Source organism: Carassius gibelio, chromosome B4, assembly GCF_023724105.1.
Source record: "Carassius gibelio isolate Cgi1373 ecotype wild population from Czech Republic chromosome B4, carGib1.2-hapl.c, whole genome shotgun sequence".
In the NCBI taxonomy this organism is placed as follows: Eukaryota; Metazoa; Chordata; class Actinopteri; order Cypriniformes; family Cyprinidae; genus Carassius; species Carassius gibelio.
In genome coordinates this window covers 15,708,770-15,736,372 of record NC_068399.1, presented here as the reverse complement: position 1 = coordinate 15,736,372, position 27,603 = coordinate 15,708,770, and the positions used below count along the sequence as shown (strand labels likewise).

The following is a 27,603-nucleotide window of genomic DNA, read 5'->3' as shown; positions in this document are numbered from 1 at the left end:
TTACCATAGTAAAGTAAAATTAAGATGAATTTCACAAATCCTAAATTCAACCCCAGATTGTTAGTGATGTTTCAGACTTATGAAGCTCACTGCTTATATATTTGTACAGTCTAAGCAGTAAAGCACACACATCTCCATAAAGTGACAGATGCATTGATGATCCTGTACACGAACAGCAATACTCATTCCACAAGTCTCTTTACAACACTGATTCTTAGAAGCACAATTACTATAATCCGCCCCAGATAATACCCACAATCCCCATGCCATTATGCAGTTTATTACCAGTCAATGCTGAGCATATCTACAGTACACATTTTGTGTATCACACTTGCAACAAAACTAAATTGGCAGACTGTGTGCACTAGGGCAGAGAAAGGCATCCAATGATTTTGGCAACTGTATATACACCCCCAACAGTTGGCACATTTTCCTCTTTGTATGGATGAAGCCACAGAATTAACTTCTTAACATCGTTTGTTCTAACTAAAGGTGACGTAGGCATGAAAATGAGATCTTTCCCTGGCTATGTTTACATGGTTTTACAGAGCTTGGATCATTTTGTCAGGGAAAATGTAGTAATAAACAATCTCACCATATGCAGCTTTAAGAATCGATGGCTGTGTTCGGAATAGAATAAGCATACTAGCCTACCATACTAGTAGACACCATATTTCTTGTATTAGTATAGCAGTCTTCTAGCATATAATATGCATGTGTGAAAAATAAATGAGCACATGCTTGAAATAAAAGCACACTGCGACTGTATTTGAGATGATAACTGGGTCGTAGTTGAAGTAAACATACAATGTGTCAAGTTCTGCCACTGTTCATTCAATTTTTCAAAACATTAGGCTTCCCACTGACAATATACTGCTTTTTACACAGTATGCTGGTATGCCATTCCAAACACAGCTCATGATCTAACTTTCTCTTAAATTAAAAAGCTGGCTGAGCACTCAGCATATCTATTGAAAACAACCAACACTTAAAAAAGAAGGGGGAAAGATAAGATTCATTTTAAAATTCATTTAAATATAATTAAATCAACACTGATACCAATACAACATCTCAAACACAGACAACTGTTAACTTCAATGTGGACGTTTTCACATATTTTATGCCTCTGGGCTATGGGATCAACAGTATTCTGTTATCAACTGTAGTGTTCAAGCAATAATTTTACAAGAAAATGTTCGGTTGACTAAGGCATCAGAAGTTTTCCTCAGCGGTACATCCCACTGCGCATTCAGTCTTTTCGGTAATCCATCGTTTCGTAATGTTCAGTTTTCTTAAAGCATTCCTTTGCTTGGAGAACACTGTGTACTCAGCTCATCCAGGTGTTTTTGTCTTTGCTTCCTTTAATCATAATTGTTTTAATTATTTAATTATTCATCATGAATTTAGGCTTGTGCTAAAGAGGGTTTGGCCTTAGGAGCGACAGCAGAGCAGTTTGTGAAAGACGTTCCTGAACTCCACATTGAAGGCAGTGTAGATGATGGGGTTGACGGCGCTGTTCACGTAACCGAGCCATGTGACCACACTGATCAGCGTCGGCCCGATGTCACATGACTCACACAGCGCCTTCGTCACATGGACCACGAAGAAAGGAGTCCAGCAGGCCAGAAACACACCTGGAGAGGAGAAAATCATGTCAGGAGTTTATATATATTCTCCAATATGGTCATTGCGTTCATTGCCCTGGAAACAGCTTTATATATTACACTTGAAAGGACTTCTTTTAGAAAGCAGTTTTCATGTTAATAATCCTAGAGCAGCAGGTGTCACATCAAAGCATGGAAAGTTTTTATATATTGCAGAATGTGACATTTGAACAGTTTTCGTCATACTTGACCACCTGATGGCTGTCATTTAGTTCTGAATACTGCTAACGCATTTATTCATGCCTTGAATCATTTCACATGAATGAACATTCAAACACACTGATGGATACCCGCACAGTCTTGATTCTAAAAACCTCAGATCACGGCAAGGTACTTCACGTGTTTGAAGTGTTTGAAAAGACCAGCATGGCTGCTCACCAGCATTCGCTTTGGATGCCTTTTGAATCCCCTAAAATCTTCTTAAAGGGACATAAATAAATTTGTTGTCATAATTACACTGTGTCATTTCATATCAGTCATTTAGGAGAATGTTCACGACGCTCCCAAGATGTTTACAAACATCTATGCAAAATCCAAATATGCCGATTTTCTCTCTTGACATGAAGAGTGCTGTCAAATGATTAATCGCAATTAATCGCATCCAAAATAATTAAAAAATAAATATAAAATAAAAAATAAAATAAAAGTGTGTGTACTGTCTATATTTATTATGTATATAGTAATTTGCACACATACACTATATATATTGAAAATATTTATATTCATTAATATATTTCATATAAAAACTAAAAAATCTGAAATATATACATGCATGTGTATTTATGTATAAATAATAAATATTCACAGTTCACACACATATATAAACTTTTAATTTGGATGCAATTAATTTAAATTAACATTAATCCCTTAAGCAAAAACACACAAAAAATATACAATTTTATTATGCATCTTAAAATGCAAGTCCATTTCTGCCACTGAATGAAATATATTTAAAAAAAAAGGTAATTGCGACATTTTCTAACAATTCTAAAACAAATTCTTGCAACTCGCAATTCTGAAATTTTCTCTCAGAAATGCGTAATACAGAATTGCAATTCTGACTTTTCTCTCAGAATTGTATGATATAAACTCATATTCGCAAGCTATAAAGCTTGAATAGCTGGATATAAACTGGCAATTGCAAGAAAAACTCACAATTCAGACTTTTTTAAATATAGTTTATATCTCACAATTCTGACAATATTTCTCAGAATTGCGAGTTTATATCACACAATACTGACCAATAAAAGTTTATAAAAATAAAAACAACTCAGAATTGTGAGATATAATCAATACAAAAAAGTCAGAATTGTGTTTTTATCTAGCAATTCTGACAATTTCTCGCAATTGCGAGTTTGTATCCCACTATTCTGGCTTTATAACTCGCAATTATGAGTTTATATCACACAGTTCTGATAAAAAGGTCATATTTATAAGGTGCAAACTCATAATTGCGAGAAAAGCCAGAGTTGTGAGATAAACCAATAACCCTTTTTTTAATGTTTTATTCAGTGGGAGAAATGGGCTTCCATATGCTTTAGACATTTATGTTGTGAGAAGCACAATAACAAACATTTGAAATGAATTGATACATACCCACAACCACGGGCAGCACCTTCATTGCCTTCCGCTCTCGTCCGCTCACCCTGTTGCTCTTGCTGTGGCGGCGTCCCGTATGAGGACGATGGTTCTTCCCTACACCATTCTCCCGTCCGCTCTCATCCTCAGTGGCACGCTCAGGGTTCTCTGCATCCGAAACACTGTCCATCTGGGTGGTCATGGGGTCACTCTCTGCTGCCGGCGTCTGACCTTCTGCCTGCTCATCTGTGGTAAGAGTAACCGGGCTGGCTGGGGAGACTGGAGTAGTCGGGGTAGCGGTGAGAGATGTCGGACTGAGACTTGCAGGCATGAGGTACACCACCTTTTCCCTTGCCCGTCCCTTCTCCTTTTGTAGAGCCGCTCCTAGGCGCAAAGACAGGCTTCTACGGCCTCTGGGGGGGTGGTGGAGGTGCGACCGGCTACGACCAGAGCTCCATCGCTTTAGTCCCCTGAACATCCAGTAGTACAGGAGGAGCATGACAGGGCAGGGGACAAAGAAGGAGCAGATGGAGGAATAGACCACAAACTGGTTGTCCTCCAGCTTACACACATGAGGGTCCCTGTTGGGGACCTGGTTTAAGCCGAATATGACAGGACTGGCTACACCTAGGGAAAGCACCCAGGTGGCTGTGATCAAGGCTAGCTGACGAACACTAAACTGGTTCCTGTTGTATTTCAGGGGGACCACTACTGCAATGTACCTGTAACAGAGATGTAGAGAAAGTAATACGATTCACTGACACCTATTAGGATAACTATAATGATAACTATATAACACCAGTGGACACTAGCATTCTGTGTTTTAAAAGCGTGCACTGTAGTTTTGTTGTCTGCCACTTTAGATGCTCCAGCTATTTAAAGCAGGATAGATTCTGATTTTATTGTCCTTATTCTATTGACCATCCCATAAAATGACAATATTATGAATATTATTATTATTTTTTTTTTTACATTTTTGAGAGTTATATGAAAGGCCACACCCTTTTTTTTACCAAAAAAAAAAAATCGTGTTTTGGTAAATGAGATATTAAGTAGTAGTCATTTTGAAATAAAAGGTTGAAGCTATGAGATATTAAGTCATAATTTCGGCCTTTATGACTATGATTTTTTTTCATATTTATTTTTGTCACAGTTTTAGCTTTGTAACTCAAAATGTTCTCTTTTTATGGTTTTTATACCACAATTTTGCCTTTTATGCTATTTTCTCATAATTTCAACATTTTATTTCTTAATTATGAGTCATGCCAAAGCATGGTGGAAATGGGCCCATAATATGTGGTCTTTTTATGTTTTATTTTTTGTTGTATATATTGACATAATTCCAAGAGTGTAAGTTACACCTCAGTGTAAGTGATTTCCTACTGTTCATTTTTATAAGTTATAAGTTTTTATAAGTTTGAGCTATTTTTAATAGTGATGGGTGAGCAGGTGTGTAGGTGGTGGGGGGGGGGTGCATGTCTCACCTGTCCACACTAATTGCACATAGATTCAAAATGGAGGCAGTGCAGAGCATCACGTCCATTGTCATTAGGGCATCACAGATGTACATACTCAGGGTCCACATGCCTCCCAGAAACTAAAACACACCCACACACACAGACAGAGAAAGATAGAATGTGTAAGACGACAGGACACACACTCTCATCTATACAGTATCTGCCAGGGGCATCAATTGCATATATATATATATATATATATATATATATATATATATATATATATATATATTGATTTTTGCCAAGCACTAATATGTATACATATACAGTGTATATAAGTGTAATAACATTTGGTTTGCAAACACTTTAAACAAATAAGGTGCTTTTTACAGGAGTGTTCCTTTTACATAGCAGTTAAAATATTTATTGTAGCCTACATCTCAACTTGTAACATTAATGTAATTCAATTAATTATAAAACAAGCCATTTGTCTTTGCCAAGACATTAAAGTTTTTATAGAAAATATTATATAGTTTGTTATAGAACAAAAAATTGATCATAACATTATAACAGACATCTTCCTATTAGAGACCTGCACGTTCGCAGGACCCATCGCAGTAGAGCTGATGTGCGAGTAGAGACTCGTATGAGCGGGATGCGAGAGAATAATTAGTGTGTGCTCACACTAGGCAACCTTAACCATGCCGGAGCGCGTTTGACCCCCAAAGCCTGGTTCGTGGCAAGAGGTGGGCAAGAGCGCGGTTCAAATATATATATAGATCAGTAAGTGTGAGCGTGCTACGTGCTGCATGATTGCATGAATATTTCTGAGCGGCAAAAGCGATAGATCTGTAAGCCAATATATTGTTAACAAAATGATACACTCCACTGTGTTGAGCGAGAGTGCTTCTCTGCTGTCTTCAAATGCAATCGGAAACTTCCTATTTCAAACTTATCAAGTCAAGATTATGACCTTGTTGCATTCTTTTCTGTTAAAAATAACAGTGGACAGTGGTTTGTGAATGCTGATGCTTAGCCTAAATAATTTGATAATAAATAAAATAAAATAATCAGAAGTATCCCCTCCCTGTGACCCATGATTTGTCTGTAGGCCGGTGTGTATTCAGAGCCAATGAGCAACGAACTTTCATAATAATAATAAAACTGCGTTAACGCAAGATAGAATAATTGTCGGCATTAATCAATTAATGTGTTAGCGTGATAATAATGTATTAACTTGCCCAGCCCATATATATAAATCATCAAAACCATTAAAAACAAATATAATATGAATATAATTATTTAAATTTGGATATTCAAATATTTACGAAATATATTATTCTTTAAAAATTATTTAAAATATATTCTTTAAAGTTATGTTCAAGGCCATTTTAGTTAAATCTTAATGGATCTTTTGGGAACAGATGGTACTGTAGATGTTAATCAGTTGATGGTCTAGATTGACTGCAATTAAAATTTGAACTAATTCAAAGAATTTACCAAAAACTATGTTTATTTAAACCAACCATGATACAATAAAGACAGGAAGTCTCTGAGGGAAATCACTCGCTGCATCAAGATTCACTTCACAGACAAGCAAACTTCAAAAGCTAAACTTCACACCATCTGACATTAAAATACTTTTCTGGAATACAAAATGTACCCTAAAATGGCATATTCTGCTCATTCATTTCAAACACCTTGCACTTGTCCAATAGTAACACTTCAATGAGGAATAATTACAAGTTCAACACGATCTGAATGACTCATGTATTCTCAGAAACCCTGTAGCGCTCAATGCTCAATGTACCAGCATCACCTACAGAAATATTTTCAAAGTTGATCAAAAAAATACAAATGACTGGGTGGACAATATGCTCAGTTCATTCCATATCATCATTTTGGCCTTGAGCAGGTCACTTTACCCCAGTTGGTCCAGTCAGACTGTCCCGGTAAGAAGTGTAGCATTGTTTGCATGGATAAAAACATCAGCTAAATCGAAGCTTAGTGAATTAGTAGTCTGAAACATAGAGGAGCAGTTTAGACCATCTCTCATTGGTCACTGGCACTCACCTCAGAGTAGACGTAGAGCGGCAGGACCAGCACGGCCAAAAGAAGGTCAGCCACAGCCAAACTGACGATAAAGTAGTTAGTTGCGGTTTTAAGAGAGCGTTCGGTCAACACACTGAGACACACTAGGACATTCCCCAAGATGATGATGAGGATGAGAGGCACGCCGCATATCAACGCGAGGTAGTTGTACCTCTCGTGGGCCACCGCTGGGTCTATACTGGGTGTCACATTGACCATGGTGCCATGAAGTTCAGCTGCCAACCTGGATTCAACATCTGTGAGAGGGAAATATTGACACGGTGGCGACTGTTTGTAGAGACGAATGGGTCTTGAGTGTTTTTGCATGCTGAACCGTGTTTGTGTTCATGCCCTTATGTTACTAGGAGAGGAATTATGACAAGTAGAGGCTGTAAATATGAACAAGCAACCTCATTTCACTGTCGTTTATATGCAGACTGCTTTAAAATGCAGTCAAATGTCTTCTTATTTTTCGACAATACCAGACTCAATCTCTATTTGTCATTGAATGCTAACAAAACATTGTCGTTTTATGCTGTAAATGTGTTCAGATGTTTGTGTCTGGCTCGCTTTCATTCTACTCAAAGTTCTTACCTTGAAACTGTCACAATCAGACAGGGTTTTCGGGCTTTGTAGAGTATGTTGACTTGTCTGGCGTCTGAGAGTTTTGTAATCACATTTTGGAGGTGTGTGGGATAAAGTTGACTCTTTACGTCATCAGGAGACATGTTGAAAGAGTTAGCACTTCGTTCACGCGATCTGACAGAGCTGAAAGAGAAGAGAGGTGATAATTGAATCTTCTCTTTATGCTTTATATAGGCGTCATCAGAAATGCGCATGACTTAGCTGTGATAATCAAGTTAAAAAAAAGGACGCATATGAGAAGAGTTTGACACCCTTGAATTAAGGAAGAGCGGTGATGACTTGAAGCTTTGCCGTCACAAACAAGCTAAAATGTGCCGAAACTCATTTGCAGCTGTCGTCGTACCTCATGGTATGTTGAAATATCTTTTACACATTTTTCATTCTTTAAATGCAGGTTTAATTGCTTGTTTAATAGCTGATGATATCATTGTGGCATTCTGAAGTTAGTATTTAAAAAGGCACAAAGACATAAAATAACATGAATAAAATGTTGGGGTCAATTAAAATGAGTTGCACCAAATGTTAACTTTATGAAATTGGCTGTCAGCATGCAATTCGCCTCGGTTTCTTTATTCTACGAGTGACACGTTGGAGAATTGGATCGGAGGATGCTCTGCTTCTGTGATAACGGACTGTTTGAAATTCTCCCCTCTCACAACAACAGGTGAAGGTTGCCATGACAACCTCCAGTGTGCGTGTGTGTGTGTGTGTGTGTGTGTGTGTGTGTGTGTGTGTGTGTCTGTGTGTAAGCCACAATGAAGACGGGAGGCACTTGTGAGCATGTACATAAATAAAGACCCAATCAAACCCGTTCCAGTTCACATCACCCTTTGGTAACTAATGAAAATGTTCAATTAGAGGAGTCTCCTCTCAGGTCGATGTTATCGTTTCTTCCCCTGCAGCTTCTTCTGTTGGAAGTCTGTAGTTGGAGGAGTTGTGTACCATTCCAGATTGAATTGAGAACGCCTTTTAAATTCCAATTTAATCCCTATTAAACATGATTTGACATGAAGTGTAACTCCAAAATGAAATCAGGGAAGCAGAATAAAATCCATAGCTGTTTGTGTAGTTTTTAATAATCTTACATTCACTGTCAGCATAAATTACTAATAAACATCTTTTTTTTTTTAGACATCCTCAATTTGAGATATTCGATATATATTATGAAATATAATTTTTGGGCAATGGTGAAACAACACCACATAAATTACTCTATTTTAAAGTATTTTTTATTTATTTAATAACATTTTATGAATTTACATAAGGCACCCCAAGGATTAGCGTAGGATTAGACAATTATGAAATATATATAGTTGATTGTTTAATTTAAGAATTTTCTGAATTTTTGTTTAAATATGCAAATGATGCATTATAATTATATGGGCATTACATATTATAATTATAATGTGATGCATTTCCAGAACAGAAATCTAAATATTTTAGGTTTGAGTGCCTTGACAAATGCTATATAAATGTAATGCGTTATTATTATTAGGGGCCAAGCACCGAAGGTGCGTAGGACCCTATTGTGTTTGTTCCCGTTCTTATTATTTTTCTTCCTTTTTCCGACTGGGAGTCTATGGCAGCCCATAGAACCGATTGCGGGAAAGTTGTATAATTTGGCACACTGACAGAGGACAGTCCCAACATTAACTATAGCAAATTTGAAGTCTCTAACTCCAACTCTCTAGCGACACCACTTGTCCAAAGTTTAATATTTGCATGCTAATAACTTTTGAACCGTATGCCAGAAAATGGAAATTCTTTTTTTCCTCTGAATCCTTGGTTCATGCCAAGTTGAATGAATTCAAAAATCGCAAGGTTTAGTTTTTTCGCTATTTTAAATTTTTTGAAAACCTACTTTTTCGAACTTGTCCTAGACCGTTTGTCCGATTGCCACAAGATCATCTTCAGACCACGCTGGCAAAAAGTTGTGCAATTCAAGTTGATTCGTCCAACCGTTCTCGAAGGACACGTGAACAAATTTTACAAAAAGCACGCAAAAATACCCGTGAGGCTATATCTTGGCAACGGTTTGGCATATTGAGACCAATCTTGCTGTTTGTTTTAACAAGCATAATCTACGACTACCTGCAGTGTTTCAACGCAACGCCACCTAGTGGTCAGGAGATATGAAAAATGCATATTTTGGCTTATAACTTCTGAACGGTTTGGCCAAAAATCACACAACTGGTCTTTTTCAGTTCAGTGAGTGATGTTGAGTTGAATGATATCCAATTTTCCCGTGTCGGCCATTTTAGGCGTCGGCCATTTTGAATTATGTTTTAAAATGCTGTATTTTTTGAACGCAGCATCGTATCGTCACAAAAATAACTACAAAATATTCGGCTCCATGCCCTGAAGGTACTCAAAAAGTTTGGTGGCAGCGCCACCTTGTGGCCAAGAGTTATAATGAAATTTCAAATAAATGCTAATAACTTTTGAATAAATTAGACTATTAAAATGAAAATGGTCTCCCTATATTCTCTGCTTCATGCCGAGAGCATTGATACAAATTATGCGAAAATTAGCCATTCTTCCTGTCCGCCATTTTGATTAATGTTAAAAACCTACTTTTTCGAACTTCTCCTAGACCGTTAGTCCGATTTTCATCAAATTAGACGTGAATCATCTTCAGATCATGCTGGCAAAAGTTATGGATTTCATGTCGATATACAAAACGGTTCTCATTTAGCGCATCAACGAATTTGCTGGAAGGGTGCCAAAATGCATTTGAGGCTGTATCTCTGCAACACTTTAACATATTTGCACCAAACTTTGTATGTGTCATTGCCACCTCACACTTACCATGCCACATAAATTTGGTAACAGCGCCACCTATTGGTCAAGAGTAATAAGCCATTCATTAACCACGAATAATTACACTTTTAAAATTGCTAATAACTTTTTATTGCATTAGCCTATTTGAATGAAACTGTGCTCAAAATATTCCCTGGCTTATGCCGATAACATAGATACCAAATATGCCAGTGTATGCTGAACTTCCGGTCCGCCATTTTTATTTATGTTGAAACCCTACTTTTTCGAACTCCTTATCAACCGTAGGTCTGATTTTCACCAAATTTGAATCAGATGATCTTCAGACTATTCTGACACAAATTTATGGATTTTGTGTCGATAGACAAAACATTTTCACATAACACAGCGACGAATTTGAGGCACTGTGACAAAATGACTCTTGAGGCTGTATCTCTGGAATGCTTTGACATATTAACACCAAACTTTGTGTGTGTCATTGAAAAGTCACACAGAGTACACCAAATTGATTTTATAACAGTGCCACCTATTGGTCAAACTTGATAAGCCAAGTAATCATGCTACTGGAGGTGGTATTTATGATTTTTTTTAGCCATTTCAATTACAATAATCCTAAAATTGCTCTTATTGCTCATTAATGCTTTTGGTGTTATGCTCCATGCCATGCTTAGCTCCTACATTTGCCGTTGGAGTGCTTGGCCCTGTAATTGCTGCTTGCAGCTATATTTATTATTATTATTATTATTATTATTATTATTATTATTATTATTATTATTATTATAGGTATAAAATGAAATAAAAAACAGTAACATTGAAAGAAGTGGAAATGTCTTGCTCAGTGCAAGCAAAAAAAATAAAAAAATAAAAATTTGAGAAAACAGACACACTTCAGTGACCAATTCTCACTGTTAACTAGTTGCTTATTAGCATGCCTATTATTAACATATTGGCTGTTTATTAGTATTATAAAGCACATATTCATCATGAGCATAATCTACATCCCTAATCCTATCCAATACCTAAACTTAACAACTACCTCACTAACTATAAATAGGCAGCAAATTAGGAGTTTACTGAATCAGAAATCATAGTGAAAGTTTGTTAAAAGCAAGAACTGGACCTTAAAATAAAGTGTGACCAAAATAATTTAAATCTAAAGACACAAATAGATAAAGTGTAATAAACACTTGAACTGTTTTTAATGCATTCTTTCTACTAGTGTGAAAATGTTATGAAAAGCCCAAAATCTCTCAACTGACAAGTACATTTTTCTGTCTTTCTTTAATGAAATGAAATGAAATGAAATTAGTAAAATGTCAAATTGATGTGCTGTTCAGGCTGTGCCAGTGTGCCATAAGGTTTTCTGGTTGCATGAATCACATACCCTGCCATTATGTGGGTATTAGCAGAAATCTAAAAATCACTATGTGCTGACTCTATAATCTTCCAAAGTACAAAGGTAAGCAGACACAGCGTGCCACTGGCAGTTCTCATTCTGGTAATCTATCCCCATGCTTCTCGTACCCTGCGTTCTGCTTGTAAATGTCATCCCAGGCAGGAGATCCCTGGGTAATGGAAACAGAATGGAAAAGAAGGAAAAGTCACTCACACACCCTGGTGTTAGTCTGTCGGACCGGAACGTTTCATACAAGGCACACGGATAACATAACCAGCCATCTCACCCATGTCCCAGAACATCCCTTCGGGAGAGCCGTCAAAGCACAAACAGCTTCTGACTGTCTAGTTGACAAAGGACGCCTGCAATAATTTCATTAGAAAGTCTAAAATGCCATTGTCACATTGGCATTCGCCCTACAGCAGAAGGACTCGGAAGGTTGCATCTCATTATGCTCCACCTTCAAGCATGAACTGTTTGATTTTGCACATATGAGTCTACCGAGGCCAATATGAGACGCTTTATTGGGATTAAGTTCATGCAGAAAGGTCGTTTCATTACAGGTGAAATGATTTAAGAATTAGTCTCTTTAGCGGAAATGCCCTTTAGAGGCTTCACGTTCTCTGACCTTCTGAAAACGTTTTTGTTCTGCACTTTTCACAGGTACAGTACATTCTGGTGTCCCTTGACTTCCTGTGAGAGCACTTCAAATGGAAATGCCATGTTTAGAACTATTAGTTATGAATACATCAATATGTTTCAATTCCAATATGTTTTTAAACATATCGAATATATCTCATGTATATATATATATATATTTATATATAAAAAGACACCGTTTTAAATTATATTTAGACATTTTACAGACATTTCAGGAGTTTTTATACATTTGAGTGTACATAACCATATTTTGAGGACAAAATTTGAGAGAGAAAATATTTGGGCTGACATTACAGGACATTCAGTAATGTAAAAATTATGTATGAAATCAGTAAATGATATTTGTTTGTTTGTTTCCAAAAATGCCAAATGTTTCCTGTCAGAGAAATGTGAGTATGTATTTGTATAACTGCTTTAATAGAGCCATGTAAAGGTCACTATTGCATTCATTTCTTTCTCCCTGTTGTTTTGGACCGTCAAACCATTACTGATTTCCCTTTCTCGGTTATGCTCAATTAAAAGTGTGTTTTAGGATTGAGACACTGCTCTCACCTCCAGCGATGGCAGCCGGCTTTAATTATAGACAGAGAATTTCAGAGCTGCTACGATCCTCCACGTCGGGAACAATGAAGAGTGATCAAGGTAATTACTGCCTTTCCTCTCTCTGTATTATAGTCATTTATTTCTAAGCTAATCAGAGCTCAGCAGTCTTTTTGTAGAGGTTCAGAAACTTTTCCTGTGTCTTTGTGATCATTCTGTCCAATAATAATGTTTGCACAGTATAAGTTGATGCCTTATTAGTGGAGGTTAGTAAAGTGTCTTTTTAAATTGCTGCAGAGAATAAAGAGAGAATCTGATACGCCAGACTGAGGCATCTCAGCCATCAGTGAGAGCTTGTCATCATTTTTTATATGTCGAGGTTATGGAAAAAGCTTGACAGAAAGTGTTTTTCACCCTTAAATGGATTGATTCATGAGAAGTTTTGGGAGGCGGCAGATCAGGTGATGGCCTGTGGCATTTCCTTTGTGTGGCTGAATGTCTTTTTGAAGATTTATAGCCATGAGGCTCTACAGGAAAACACTGAGAGAGCAAGAGGAGAGATAAATGAGGAGACACTCACAGAAACAATAAAAGCTCCAGAAGGAGGTGAGGCAATGATCTGTGTTAAGGGAGGCGATCACGTATTAAAGTGGGTGTTTTTTGTGTGTATGTGCCAGGAGCATGTGAAAAACATCAGGATCGTATCACAAAGGAGCAAATAGCTATTATTTATTATTAAGTGTGTGTCTGTCTTTGTAGGGTAAGAAAATAATCTGTATTTACATATCTATATTTTACAAAATTAGAAATTAGCAGACTATTACACAATATGTAATGTATAAAGTGTAGTAAGTTACTTGACTATTAGCTTTGAGCAAAGAGAAAACTATCTATTAGCATTAACAAGTACTTCAGCGGTACTTGCTCAACAGCCAAACGTCAATTCTTTAGCCAATCACCTGAACAGTAAATGTCATGTGACTAATCAATCATGATTCACAAGAAACATCCTGACAAATGTTTTGCCCCCATGAAGCAAAATTCTGTCATTCCAATAGGAATCCACACTATGGCTTTTTTGCACGAAACCTTTTCCACTTGTGTTCAAGTTGGTCATGAAAATTCGCTGCGTTGACCAAAAGAAAATGTTTCATTTATTAATGGTTTAGTATTGAGGACATCTATATGCTAGCCAGTGTAGTCCTAAAAGTTGATTAAATTAACCGTTGGGTGGATTAGCAGCATTAGCATGTAGCATGTGAAATCCCGGAAGTCTTTCTCCTCCAGGGCCAAAACATAGATGTTTCATCTAGCACTATACACATTTTGTGCAGTAAAATTGTGTTGATAGCAATGGCAAATAGCAGAACATTGAATTAATTATTTTGAATTCAGCTGAGCTAACAAGGTATTCAAACAGACTGTGTTTTTGCTTTAACAAAAAAAAACTCAAGACATGCTTTTTCTTTTCATTGAGTGTCATGTTTTTAGAAAGCCATGTTAAGACACTGCAAGAAACACAAATGCAATAGTCAATTATGTACGTTTAAATATAAAAAATTGGAAAAGAAGTGCAATGGAATGGAAAAATGGCACCTAATGCTAGTACTTTATTGTATTTCCCAACAACCAATTTATATGTGCGTCCACAACTTTTTTTGCGTCCACAAAATTTGACATATCTTACATGTACACAATGTGTCGAGTTGTATCTGCATTAAGCCAATAATGAGCTAATGGCAGTAAAATGTCAGGGGTTAATTAAACATGCTTCTAACATAATCGACTAAAGCTGTCACCAGTTAGTTACTTAAATGGCATCATCTCAACACAGACTGTGATAAGATTTCAGCTTCAGTTAATTTCACGCTGAAAGATATATGAAACACAGACTGTCTAATGTACTCTATCCACCATTAGTGCTTCATGATAATTGCCCCATTGTGAGATCTTGTTCATTGATTTTCACGTCTTAAGTCTTGTAGATCAACTACTGGCTTATCTAGAGGCCATTTCACAATCTTGCTGTCTCATTGGCCAAACAGCATTAAACACACATTCGAGATCTGAAAGAGAACAAGCACTGTTCTGCCCTTTTCTGCATAATTCAGATTTTATAGGTCTTGCTGTTCTGGGAGTGATTTTATAGAAATAACTGATGCATGGTGTTTTGAAAACATGTTTGTGAACGCAAACAAAGATCTTCACTATACCAATTAGGGACATTTTGTTGGCACCCACATGGTGAAATATTATTAGGGTTGTGAATAAACTCAACGGTTCGGTGGTCCCAGTGCAGCTGCGATTAGTGCAAGGTCACAGACAGAACCCCTCAGACTGTCAATTAGAAGGTCTGAGATGAAGAAAAGAAAATAAAGAGAGAAACGATGAGATTATTATTCTGATGGCAGGAGAAGATTAGATGTGATATGGAATGGAATGGGTCTGAGGAACAGCAGGCTCCAGATCATAGTAGCTTTTGGTTATTATTAATTCATTTGTTTGTTTTGAGGGACTGATGATTTACAATCTCTATTGGATTTCATCTTAAATGTTGGTAGTTTGTGTTTGAATATTTCCATTATATGGCCGAGTAAATTGGCCTACACAAATGCAAAAAGTTTTTCATAATTTAAAACATACTTTTGCTAATAATAAAAATGTATTTATTAATTGATTTAATTTATGTATAATAATTCAAAAATTATAAAATGTTAATTTTTAAGGTAGGGGTTTGGGGGCTCTAGTGTCATGCTAAAACCGAAATGAAAAAAAAATATTATAATAATTTAATATAAACATTTATATAAGTCTCAACATCTAACTAATGGGGTGCCTCAGGGATCACTTCTTTGACCACTTCTCTTCTCTGTCTGCATGATATCCCTAGGTTCTGTTATTTGGAAACATGGCTTTTCGTATCACTATTATGCTGATGACACTCAACTCTACCTCTCCCTGATGATCTGAAAATAGCTGCTCGCATCTCAGTTTGTCTATCAGACATTTCTTGCTGGATGAAGGACCATCACCTTCAACTCAACCTTGCCAAGGCAGAACTGCTTCTGGCTTCATAAAACTCATCGTTTGATCACAATTAATTTTTGACATTTGACATTTCAACATCCATTTAGACACATCAACCAAAACTCATTAAAAACAGCCAGAGATCTTGAAGTTAAGATTGATGATAAGCTGACATTCTTAGACCACATTGCTAAAACTGACCAGTCCTGCATTTTGCTTAATTCAACATGCTTCACAACTCCTTGATCAAGCTCTTATTCTGTATAGTCTGTACTATTGCAATGCTCTCTTGGCAGGTCTTCCAGCCAGTTCTTTCAAACCTTTATCCAGAAAATAGCAGCAAGATACATTTTTAATGAGCCAAAAAAATGCATGTCACACCTCAGTTTATACATTTGCACTGGCTACCAATAGCTGATCGCATAAAATTCAAGTCATCAATGATTGCCTACAAAACCACCACTCGCTCTGCACCCCTTTACCTAAATTCATTACTTCAGACTAATGTGCCCTCTAGAAGCTTGCATTCTTCAACTGAACATCGCTTTATAGTGCCATCCAAAAGAGGCACAAAATCATTTTCACTGACTTTTAAATTAAATGTTCCCTCGTGGTGGAATGACCTGCCAAACTTAATTCTTAGTCATCCTCAAGAATCAGCTAAAAGCACATCTCTTCCAACCCGCCCCCCTTTTTTGGACTCTCTAAATCTAGCACTCTCTATTTCTATTCTTTAAAAAAAAATTATAATAATAAAAACGTGTAACTTTTAGACGTTCACTCTATTCATTTACTGCTTGTAAACAAAACGAAAACTAACACTTTTCTAACACTTTTTTCACTTTTCTAATCTTTTTGTGTTTTATATGTTTATTTTTTTATTATATAACTAACAAAAGCATAAAAAGGCCTCTAACACTAGCTTGCTCTATTCTTTTTCTATTCTGTTTTCTTTTTATTTATTATATAATAAAAATAAAAAAAACCTGCTATGTGTACTGCGTTAAGCAAACTGAGACTTGTTATAGCACTTGAATATTATTGCTATTTTGTTGATTTTAATTGCTTCTTCATTTGTAAGTAGCTCTGGATAAATTGGAGCTTTAAAACATGCACACAGACACACACGTGTGGATGTTTATGTGGTTTTTGAGGACAAAAATTTGCATAGTGACATGGGTATGACATAGGTTTTTACAACATGAAGGTGATTATGAGGACACTTTCGGTTTCCCAATAATTCAAAAGGCTTATAAATAATTCAGAATAAGTAAAAAAAAATGCACAGTGTTTACTGGGAAAGATTTAGGTGTAGGGAATTTTTTTAATTTACCGTAATCATTTAATCATTTAGCAGACGCTTTTATCCAAAGCGACTTACAAATGAGAACAATAGAAGCAATCAGGTCAAGAAAGAACAACAACAGTATACAAGTGCCATGACAAGTCTCAGTTAGTCTAGTACCGAATGCATTTTTTCTTTTTTCTATATGGAAGACAAGAAAAGAAGGAAAAGTGCAAGTAGAGCACTAAAAGTGCTAGGGTAGAAAATACAGTTTGTATAGTATAAAAACCATTACGCCTATGGAGAGTCCACTTAAACCATACAAACCATGTGTGTGTTAGGAAGAGGGTCCCTCACAAGGGGGTCATCATATTTTGGGGCTAGAATGATGACATAAATTTCTTCTTTTTCTTTTACCAATCTTGACCCTCTTCATCATGGCCCCACTTTCTGCTTTACTCCATGAGAGTGGCGCCTGCTGTGAGGTAGGAACCATCTGCTAGGATGGCACTTGAATGAGTGAATTCTTCTCTATCATACTCAAACACTCACATTAGACTCTCTTCACCATGGTCAGATTACTATCAAACACCCCAGCTTCAGTGTTTCCCAGTGCCAGGTATTTATGTCCCCCTCGACTTTGTTCCAGACAGAGCCAAGTGGCTTATAAATACAAGATATAATTGACCTTTTCCTGCTTGATCTTGGCTTCTCAATGGATTTACAGACCTGGCACCTAACAACGTGAGTTGCCCTTTCAATCAGGATTTAGATTTAGCTCTGTTTTAACTCTAACTAAGTTCAAAAGAAGCACCTTGTAGATCCCCAGTTTAAACTTATCCAATCATGTCTATGCAAATTTTTTTAATTTGCTGAGGAAATAATCAAACATGTTCATCTACTGTAAATGCCCCCCCCCCCCCCTCTCTATCTCTCTCTTATTTACACTGTAACCCTTTGCTGTAAATTTACAGCGAATTTCTTACAGAATTGTACTGTATTTCCATAATACAGTATAAGGCTGTATAATTTACAGAACAGCTGTAAATATACAGCACATTTCTGTTTTCTTCCCGATAAATTTGTAATACAGTATCAGACTGTAAATGCATTGCATTTTGGGATTGATTTTAATTTCGCGCTCAAATTCAGATGAGACCTGACGCCAACTGATGTGCCAACTGTGTGAGTTTTTGTGAGTTTGCAATTAATCTTTAAGCTTTTTGGTTCGTGTGAGCTTCGTTTCGTGTAAGCATTTGTCTGCGTCTTTCAAATATGAGTTGCCTGTGACGCAGCAGAAACGGTTAAGTCTCATGAACTTCATGAAGATGGGAGGAAGAATCGGTCATGCATTTGTGAGCAAAAGTGGATTTTAGAGCTTGAGAAGACTTCAACTGACTGATACGGTAAGCCAATCTATTTTTATTTATTTATTGCGTTCGGTTTAAGTTGCACGAATAAGTTTGATTTTGCGAACGTGGTTTTGTAACGCGAAAAAAAAACGCACTCCTTCGATCTTTACCAAGTAACTAACGTTAACTTAACTTCGAAATTTCACACAAGCAGCATACCATTTCATTTGCATGACCTACTTGTGTGTGTGTGTGTGTGTGTGTATATATATATAAACAAGTTACATAAAATAAAATCACGAAACTAAAAATCACTCGTTCCACCGAGTGATTTACCATGTCATTTGGATAATCTGCTATTTTTTTTCTTCGTTTCAGGTTTTACAATCTGATGAAAAATCCAGTGCTATTAAGTGCTTCAGTACGTTAGTGTCTAGTCCACGTGCAAAAATGCCATGGTGTCAGTTCTGCGATTGTACTTTTGAATCGTTGTCAGCATTTTGCCAGCACATGAAAATCCATAGTCATGTTCCAAATTCCGTTTTCAAATTTGGTATCAGTCAAATGTTTCAGTACAGAATCAGATGCCGCATGGTGAGGCCGAACACTCACATCCACAGTCTGAATTCTTTGATTGTGGTGATGGCAGAGAGCAGTTGGAGAATGCACTTTTGCCAGATAATGCAGATGAATCTCTTTTTTTTTTTTTTAAACATGCATTTAGTTTTGCAGAAGAATGATGAGGGAATTATGTTTGGGAACATTCAGTTAATTATTGTACATGACAATAGCAATGTGTATTTTGTCTCAAAGAAAAGTCAGTCTTTTTGTCTTGTAGACCAGGGAGTTCATTGCTTGAAACCACAAGATCAAGGCTAGCTATGCATAAATCAAGACAGTCTACTGGATTACTATCCTCTGCCTGAATATTAATTGTGTGGCTTGTCAGTAATTGTTCTCTCATCATTCCTTCCCAATTTTAGAATAATGTCTGGAATGAAAGAAGTCCTGAAAGATGCTGTATTGTTGGTGTTGCCAAGCCTATCTCCATATGTAACCAACCAGCTTGTTGAGAAGCTCATGGACCAAGGTGTCGAAGGCTTGGATGATTTGGTTTACATAAAAGATGACATTTTGGAGTTCCAATGCAGAAAACTTCTTTGTTCATGGAAAAATCAAGGTAAAGATTAAGTTGATGTAAAAGAAGTCTAAGTAAACCATTTTCAGAAAACAACACATAATTTTTACTTCTCTAGTTTATTATTCTTGATGTAATAACTTGTAGTTATTTGTCTGGAAACTAAACAAAATAGTAACTAAGAAAAGGATTTTTTTGCAGGGGGGTGTTGTTTCAATATCGTATGACTTTTTCAGGAAGTGTGGTGATGGTATGAGAAATATAAAACAGATTTTAATTGGCAACATATGTATGAAAGAATCAACTGTGTTCAGCAAAATTGTGTGGTTAGTCCAGCTAACTAACTCTAACACTACTTTCATTTAACCAGGGAAAATTCCTTTAAATAGGATTAAATAATATAAATTTAATTATAGTATTACTGTATTGATGAACCCTACCCAAAAGTCCACTAAGGCAAAATGAAATGGTGTATCCTGTGAACAGAGTTCTTTTAACAGTTATGTAAAATTATGAATAGACAACTACATAGAAACAAATTGGAACCGACAATAGTTATTTTAAATATTATTATTACTTTTTCATTCTGATTTTTATTTTTATTAAAGGTCAATCTCTGAGCAACCAGTGCTGGATGTTGAGTTTGGAGGGTCAAATTGTGTGTGAAGGAGCACAGCCCAACTTCATCACTGGCCTGGCAGCGCTGTTTGCCTCTTATAATTTCAATTTACAGTACCAGGAAGATGCAGCACCCTTGAGTTTGTTCAGAGGTAAGTCATTAGCATATTTGACATATATGTTTTAGACTGAATTGTCACTAACCTTTGTCTTGACAGTATTTGTTAAGGACTTCATTTTTCTTTTCATTAACTTTTTGTACAGCTGACTACTGGGAATAACAATATGGATCTGGTTTAACACACTGCAAAACATGCTTTACTTACTTGTTTCCAGTCTGAAAAAAAAACTTAATTTGGAATTATTCACTTGGAAAACAAGACATTATATCTTATCTAATTTTACGTATCTAGTAAATGCATCTTGATTTAGGATTTTTTTTTGACTGGAAACCAGACAAAAAGAAAAGCATTTTTTTGCAGGGCAGACAGGGCTTAGCTTACAGGGTTAGTTCACAGAAAAATGTAAATAATGTCATTAATGGCTCACCCTCATGTCGTTCCAAACCCATAAGACCTCCATTTATCTTCGGGACACAGTTTAAGGTATTTTAGATTTAGTCCGAGAGCTCTCAGTCCCACCATTGAATTTGCGTGTACGGTATACTGTCTATGTCCAGAAAGGTAAGAAAAACATCTTCAAAGTAGTCCATGTGACATCAGAGGGTCAGTTAGAATATGTTGAAGCATCGAAAATACATTTTGGTCAAAAAATAACAAAAATTACAACTTTATTCAGCATTGTCTTCTCTTCCGTGTCTGTTGTGAGTGTGTTCACAACACTGCAGTGACGCTGCTGACGTGTTATCTTTGTTATTGGGCGCACCAGAAAACACGTCAGCAGCACCGTGAACTCTCACAACAGACCCGGAAGAGAAGACAATGTTGAATAAAGTCGTAATTGTTGTTTTTTTTGGACCAAAATGTATTTTCGATGCTTCAACAAATTCTAACGGACCCTCTGATGTCACATGGACTACTTTCATGATGTTTTTCTTACCTTTCTGGACATGGACAGTAGACCGGACACACAGCTTTAATGGAGGGACTGAGAGCTCTCGGACTAAATCTAAAATATCTTAAACTGTGGTCTTACAGGTTTGGAACGACATGAGGGTGAGTCATATATGACATATTTTTTATATTTCAGTGAACTTACTGTTTAAGCCTTAGTAAAATAAGGGTATTTAAAGGGATGGTTCTGAGTAAAATCAACCTAGGGTCATTTTCACCATGACAATGAGCCAAACACCCGACCCCCCCCCCCCCCCCACCCTCCCCAAGAAGCCTTTTCCAAAAGTTGTGTCTAGTAAATTACCCCAGTAATAATGATGACCAGAAGGGTACCAAACTTCTACAGTAGTACAAATAGGTTATGTACTCCTAAAACGAGGGATTGGAAGGTTTGTAAGTACATGAAAGTGAAAGTGACGTGACATTCAGCCAAGTATGGTGACCCGTACTCAGAATTTGTGCTCTGCATTTAACCCATCCAAAGTGCACACACACACAGAGCAGTGAACACACACACACTGTGAACACACACCCGGAGCAGTGGGCAGCCATTTATGCTGCGGCACCCGGGGAGCAGTTGGGGGTTCGATGCCTTGCTCAAGGGCACCTAAGTCGTGTTATTGAAGGTGGAGAGAGAACTGTTCATGCACTACCCCCACCCACAATTCCTGCCAGCCCAGGACTTGATCTCGCAACCTTTCGATTGGGAGTCCGACTCTCTAACCATTAGGCCACGACTTCCCTCATCAGGAGTTTATTAAATAACAATTGCCTGATGGCGAATGCTACCGCTAACAAAGACGTGGAGTTCACTTACATGATTTGGTAAAAGTTTGTAAGGACTTGCGCAATCAACCGGTGTTGTTGAAAAAGTTTTTTGGACAACTTAGTATTTGGCTCAAGGTCATGGTGCAAAGGACCCTAGGTTGAAATTTAGTTATATTAATGAAGTCACAAATGTTTGGACTGGATTCGGCAATGTGTGCTCTACATAAACAGGGTTTATGGCTGCATTTCAACAGATACTCTGGTAGGCCCTGATCCAGTACCTGATGAAGGGATTATTATGTTAATATAAGCTGGGTGAACAGTCGTTAAATTTCTCTCTCTCTCTCTCTATCACTATATGCACAGTCTATAATATTTCATTGTTTTTTTCCTCTTTTCTGCATTTTAGACGCTTTGTTGACATCAATCCTGAACGTGGACCAAGGCAAAAAAAAAGGAAAAGTGACTTCAAAGAAAACTGGCCAAGTTGTGCAAAAAAAGAACGCCACTGTAAGCCCACCAGTTTCCTCACTTCTGCGAAAACTTTCAGACTCTGAATGGAACTTTGTTTAGATCCTGTCAGCAAGTACATTAAAAGTGATTATGATTACTGCATCATTAATTCCATTTATATAATACAACTGCCATTTTTAAGCTCTATTCTTTAAATATCTGAATAAAAAAAAAAATGTTAAAGGATAACAAGATTACTATATTATAAAGTGTTAAGTGTCCAACTAACATTTTAAATGTAAAAAAATAAATAAATAAAACTGATTGCATTTCCGCCAAATGTGTTTACAAAAGGCAAATGTCTGGTCATTGCTTTTAAAATAAATGTTTTAAAACCCAGATAATGTTGTTGGTTTCTGTTTTCTTGTTTAAAGTTCAGAGTATAATGTTTTCCCTGTAAAAAAAGGTGTTTTTTTTTTGCTGTAGACAGTATAATTCCGTAAAATTTTGTGGTATGTGTATTTTGTAATTACAGTGCAGTACAGTAAATTTAGGAACCCACCTGCCAGTATTTTACTGTAAATTTACAGTACAACGGTTTACAGAACTAGTACTGTAAATTCTGATTACAGTACTAGTTCTGTAAAAATACAGTATGTGGCTGGCAACCCAGCTGCCAGTATTTTACTGTAAATTTACAGTATAACGGTTTACAGAACTAGTACTGTAAATTTTGATTACAGTACTAGTTCTGTAAAAATACAGTATGTGGCTGGCAACCCAGCTGCCAGTATTTTACTGTAAATTTACAGTGAAAAGTTTTACAGTGTAGATTTAGATATAAATCTGATTAGTTTAAGTGAATTACCTCTTTCTCATATGCCGAAAGGTCTGATTCACTGTAGTAAATTATTCTTTCTTTTTTATTTGTACTATAGCACTGAAAGGTCTGATTCAAGTAATTGAATCTGATTTGTTCAAATGAATCCTAAATTATATTTTCTCTCCAATATGTAGAGCTAAAATGTCTGTTTCATTGTAGTGAATCTAATTCACAAGTAAATCAGAAATTATTCTTTCTTTTTCATTTGTACTGTACCACTGAAAGGTCTTGTTCAATGCATTTAATCTGATTTGTTCAAGTGAATCCTAAATGATCTTCTCAAACACGCACACACACACATACATTCTCTCTCACATATAGGGTTGAAAAGTCTGATTCGACCTTTGTTAATGAATCCTAAATTATTCTTTCTTCCTATCATATGAAGCATTGGAATTTTATAGTGAATAGTGAATTCACAATTATAGTGAATTGTTTCATGCTAAATTATCCTCTCTTTCTCTTAATATAGAACTGGAAAGTCTGATTATGATTTCTAGTGAATTGATTCATTTGGATGGTTAATGTAAATGAACAGACTCTTTTGTTATTGTATTTAGAGCAAATTCAGTAAAAAAAATGAATACATCAGATCAAATTATTAATTATGTCACTTTTATTTATAAAAACATACTTCCACCATAAATTACTTAAATGTATTTAGTTACTTTAACACTTTCAATTAAAAAAAAAAAAAAAAAAATATATATATATATATATATATATATATATATATATATATATATATATATATATTTTTTTTTTTTTTTTTTTTTTTTTTTTTTTTTTTTTTTCAGTCATAAACGTAATGAGCTATAATTTAAAAATAGTTCCCAAAACTGATGTTTAAGGATTGAGTTCAGGTTAAGGATAGGATTAGACGGTGGACAACAGGACTGTTGTTCAAAGACCGAAATATGCTCCCTTGATGCACATCCTTCTTGGCAAAAATCAGTCAATAAAAAATATTACAAAAAGAAACCTGTGTCCACTAAGCAAATTCTCTATTGATTGTGTTTTGTTCATTCTTGGCCTTTAGCTCTCATACCGCTAAAGTTTTATGCATATTTCCATATACTGTGAAATATAGGTGACCGGTGTATTTTACACTCAAGCATATGGTAATGATGTAATTTATTCTCAACCCACATTGCTGAGGGGCGTTTGACAGTCGTCACCAAGGGCCTGAAATAGCATACTGATCTACTTCCTGCAATTTTCAAGAGATTCTTCAGACATGTAGCATAATTGTGTATATTACACAATTGAAGGAGGGGGCTGATATGAGGGTAGGGTGGGCCATAAATAAAAAGTCTGCCCACTTGCGGTCCACAGTACCATAGCAACGAACCTGTGGATTTCAGTGCCAGATGGTCACCAGGAATTTAATGGTCTGTATATTTTCACCCAATTGTGTGAAGAGAATCATAACTTTTCAGGGCGGGGGGCATGGCCAGACTCTAGATGTAATAAAAAATCACAGGTTCCTCAACGGGTCATTGGATGAACATGGGATGAATGATCAATGTTCTGCAGATGCTGAGCAGAGGTGTGAGATTCATAGTGAGTGCGGACATGTTGTCAGAGCGTTTCTTTGAAGGCTGCTTGCGTGTCTTGAGCAACAGGTGCTAAACAGCCCAGACTCCATTACAGCCACCTGTCTGGTTCCATCACTGTGGTTCTGTTGGATCTGCTCCACTGAGTTTCTGTCACCAGAGGAAACGACAACCTCAATGTGTCTTTTCGACCAGCTGTGTGCACAGCAACAACAGCATGACAGCGGTGGGGGGCGGAGGGGAAAGATTGAGCTGGCACCAGACCCACGGATGGACACTGTGTGTGTCCGTATGTGAGTGTGTGTGTGTTGAGTTAGTTGCTATGGTTTCTAAAACTCATGCTCATTTCAGAATGCTGTGTGTGATATGTACTTCATATGGGCGGTGTTAATGATCCAACCCAATCTCATGAGAAAATGTAAGGATTTAAGGAGTTATGTGATTCATTCGAAAAAAGAAGTTAAACATGAAGGTCTAACTTAAACCTGTCAGGGTAGTGTAAGCAGATTGTACTTAAATGTATGAATGAGTAATAATTAGCCACCAGTTAGGCAAAATGTAAGATAGTTATGCTGAGTTGTTTGGAATGAAACATCTGTGTAGGTTGAGATTTAGTTAAGGGCACAAGGTTCACTGACTAAAAATAGTTTTAAAACTTAAAAATAGAACTTTCACCAGATTTCAGTTTCTCATTTTCAGTTCAATGAAAATATTCCTTTTTTACATTATAACACCTGTTGATAATAATAATAATACACCTGTTGACAACTAATGTATGTCTTAATTAATTATTAAAACAATTAATATATTTCATGTAATTATTGTCTCTATTCAATTGGTTTATTAACCCCCCCCCCCCCCCCATGTGTGTGTGTGTGTGTGTGTGTGTGGTCATGCGTACATATTTATACTCATTATATAATTATTAATATGTTATTGTTGTCTTGCGTTGTATTGTATTGTTATGAGATTTTTAAAATATTTTAGAAAATATAAATAGCAAAATATCAGCTATGCACTGTCTGAGGATATCTGCTTAATTTGGTTGTCACTTTTCAAGTGTTTTGGTTCAGGTCATGGCTATTGCTGTCATTTGAAGATGTGATCAAATGCAGAAAAAAGGAAGGATTCACTCAAGAAGAAAGGCGTTGTACTGATACACCGTGAGCCCTGTCTCAATTCAGTGCAGATAAGTCTGTGCTCATTCATATTCATGAATTTTGTTTGTCATTTGCGTAATTTAAAAGGCAAATGTATCTGGTTCACCCAAAACGAAGATGTAAAATCTAACACGAACAGACCGCCATTTATCTTATCTTGTTTGCCTCATTCAGTTGAGTCTTGCATACAGGTAAAGAAAAAAAAACTGCACAGTTATTAAAAAAGAATTAGCCAACTGTTCTTACCTGAAGCTTGACGCTCTAAACTGACAAAAAACTGTCATAGGAAATCATCAGAAATTTCCATGCAGAATTTTCCATTCCAATTTCCGTCTTTCCATCCTACAAGGTGTCAGCGCAGAGGTCAAAAGAGTGTCCTATCAGTCTCCCATTGTCCCAGCATTTACGTTATTCTCCAAGAGAGAAGTGCATCTTCCAGCTAGGCTCTTTTTTTTTTCCTGTGCAACCCAGTGATAGTCTCTGACAGGTGTCTTGTAGGTGTCAGAAAGTTTCCTCAGGTAGCAGATCACTAGTTTTATACGTGTCGTCTCTGGCTTTCTTAGTTCATTAGCTGCTGTCTGTGAAGATGGGGTGAGAGAGCGCTCTTATTCTCTCCACTCCTCTGTCTGCGCGCCACATGCTCTCTTCTCTTACTCGCTCTCTCTTTCTCACCTCTCTCTCTCCTCTCCTTCTTACCTTGTGACTCCTTTTCTATTTATGTGTTTCTTTTCTTCTGTTTCTCACAGGCTCTCTTTAGACCTGTCTATCAATCTTTCTTTTTCTTCTCTTTTCACTTTTTCTCTTGCTTTGTCTCTCTCTCTCTCTCTCTCTCTCTTTCTCCCTTTCCTCCACGTTTAATTGACCAGGGTGCACCTGTGGCTGTGATTGGTTGACAGATGAATGCTTTGAACTCCCTCTCTGTGAACAGCTGTTGACCAATCACTGACCCAGAACAAGCTTCTGGTTCTGAGACGCAAAACTGCTCAATTTGAGCCCAGGACAAGGGGTCCTAAATGTGTGCCATGTCCTTCATGTCTGACTGCTAAATATGTTCAAAGGGAAGAGGTAGGGATGGCTTCTTTGACTCCAGTGTTCAGATGCATTACCCATCTGATAACAAGCAATTAGGTGTTGTTTGCTTTGGTTGTGGTGGTTATATCTATTTGAGCTTTTAGAACAGTAAATGTTCCTGAGCTCTTGAGGAGTATAAGCAGTAATGCAACCAAAATGGGGGTTATTTACTTTTGAGTGGATATTTTAAGAGACAGATGAAAATGTGTGTGTGTATGAGGGATGTTGTGTAAGAGTGTGAGATCTGTGAAACCCAATAGGTGGGTGGAAACCGTTACTTTCCAACAAATGTATTTGTCAGGGTAATACCTGCCCAGACTCAGCCCACCATCTTGCCTTATCCTTATCTCTCTCCTTGCCAACAAAATGTCTTATTGTGAAAATAGGTCCTGTCCAATCTAGTTCTGATC

At 36.7% G+C, this 27,603-nt stretch overlaps 1 protein-coding gene across 1 annotated transcript; it reads right to left on the bottom strand.

The window, feature by feature from the left end:
* LOC127956300 (D(4) dopamine receptor-like) lies at positions 1–26,885 on the bottom strand. The gene is made up of 5 exons (XM_052554139.1): positions 26,369–26,885; positions 6,773–7,558; positions 4,727–4,839; positions 3,261–3,964; positions 1–1,634 (listed from the first exon to the last, which is right to left on the bottom strand). Exons 2-5 carry the CDS (start codon positions 7,115–7,117, stop codon positions 1,432–1,434), a joined length of 1,365 nt encoding a protein of 454 aa, XP_052410099.1. The 5' UTR covers positions 7,118–7,558; positions 26,369–26,885; the 3' UTR covers positions 1–1,431.
* Between the last annotated feature and the right edge of the window lie 718 nt (positions 26,886–27,603).

Coding starts and splice junctions, on each gene's coding strand:
- LOC127956300 (XM_052554139.1), bottom strand. CDS start 7,117: ATGCAAAAACACTCAAGACCCATTCGTCTCTACAAACAGTCGCCACCG. Junction 4,840..6,772: donor CGCTCTACGTCTACTCTGAG/GTGAGTGCCAGT, acceptor GGTGTGTTTTAG/TTTCTGGGAGGCATGTGGAC. Junction 1,635..3,260: donor GGTGCTGCCCGTGGTTGTGG/GTATGTATCAAT, acceptor TCTCCTCTCCAG/GTGTGTTTCTGGCCTGCTGG.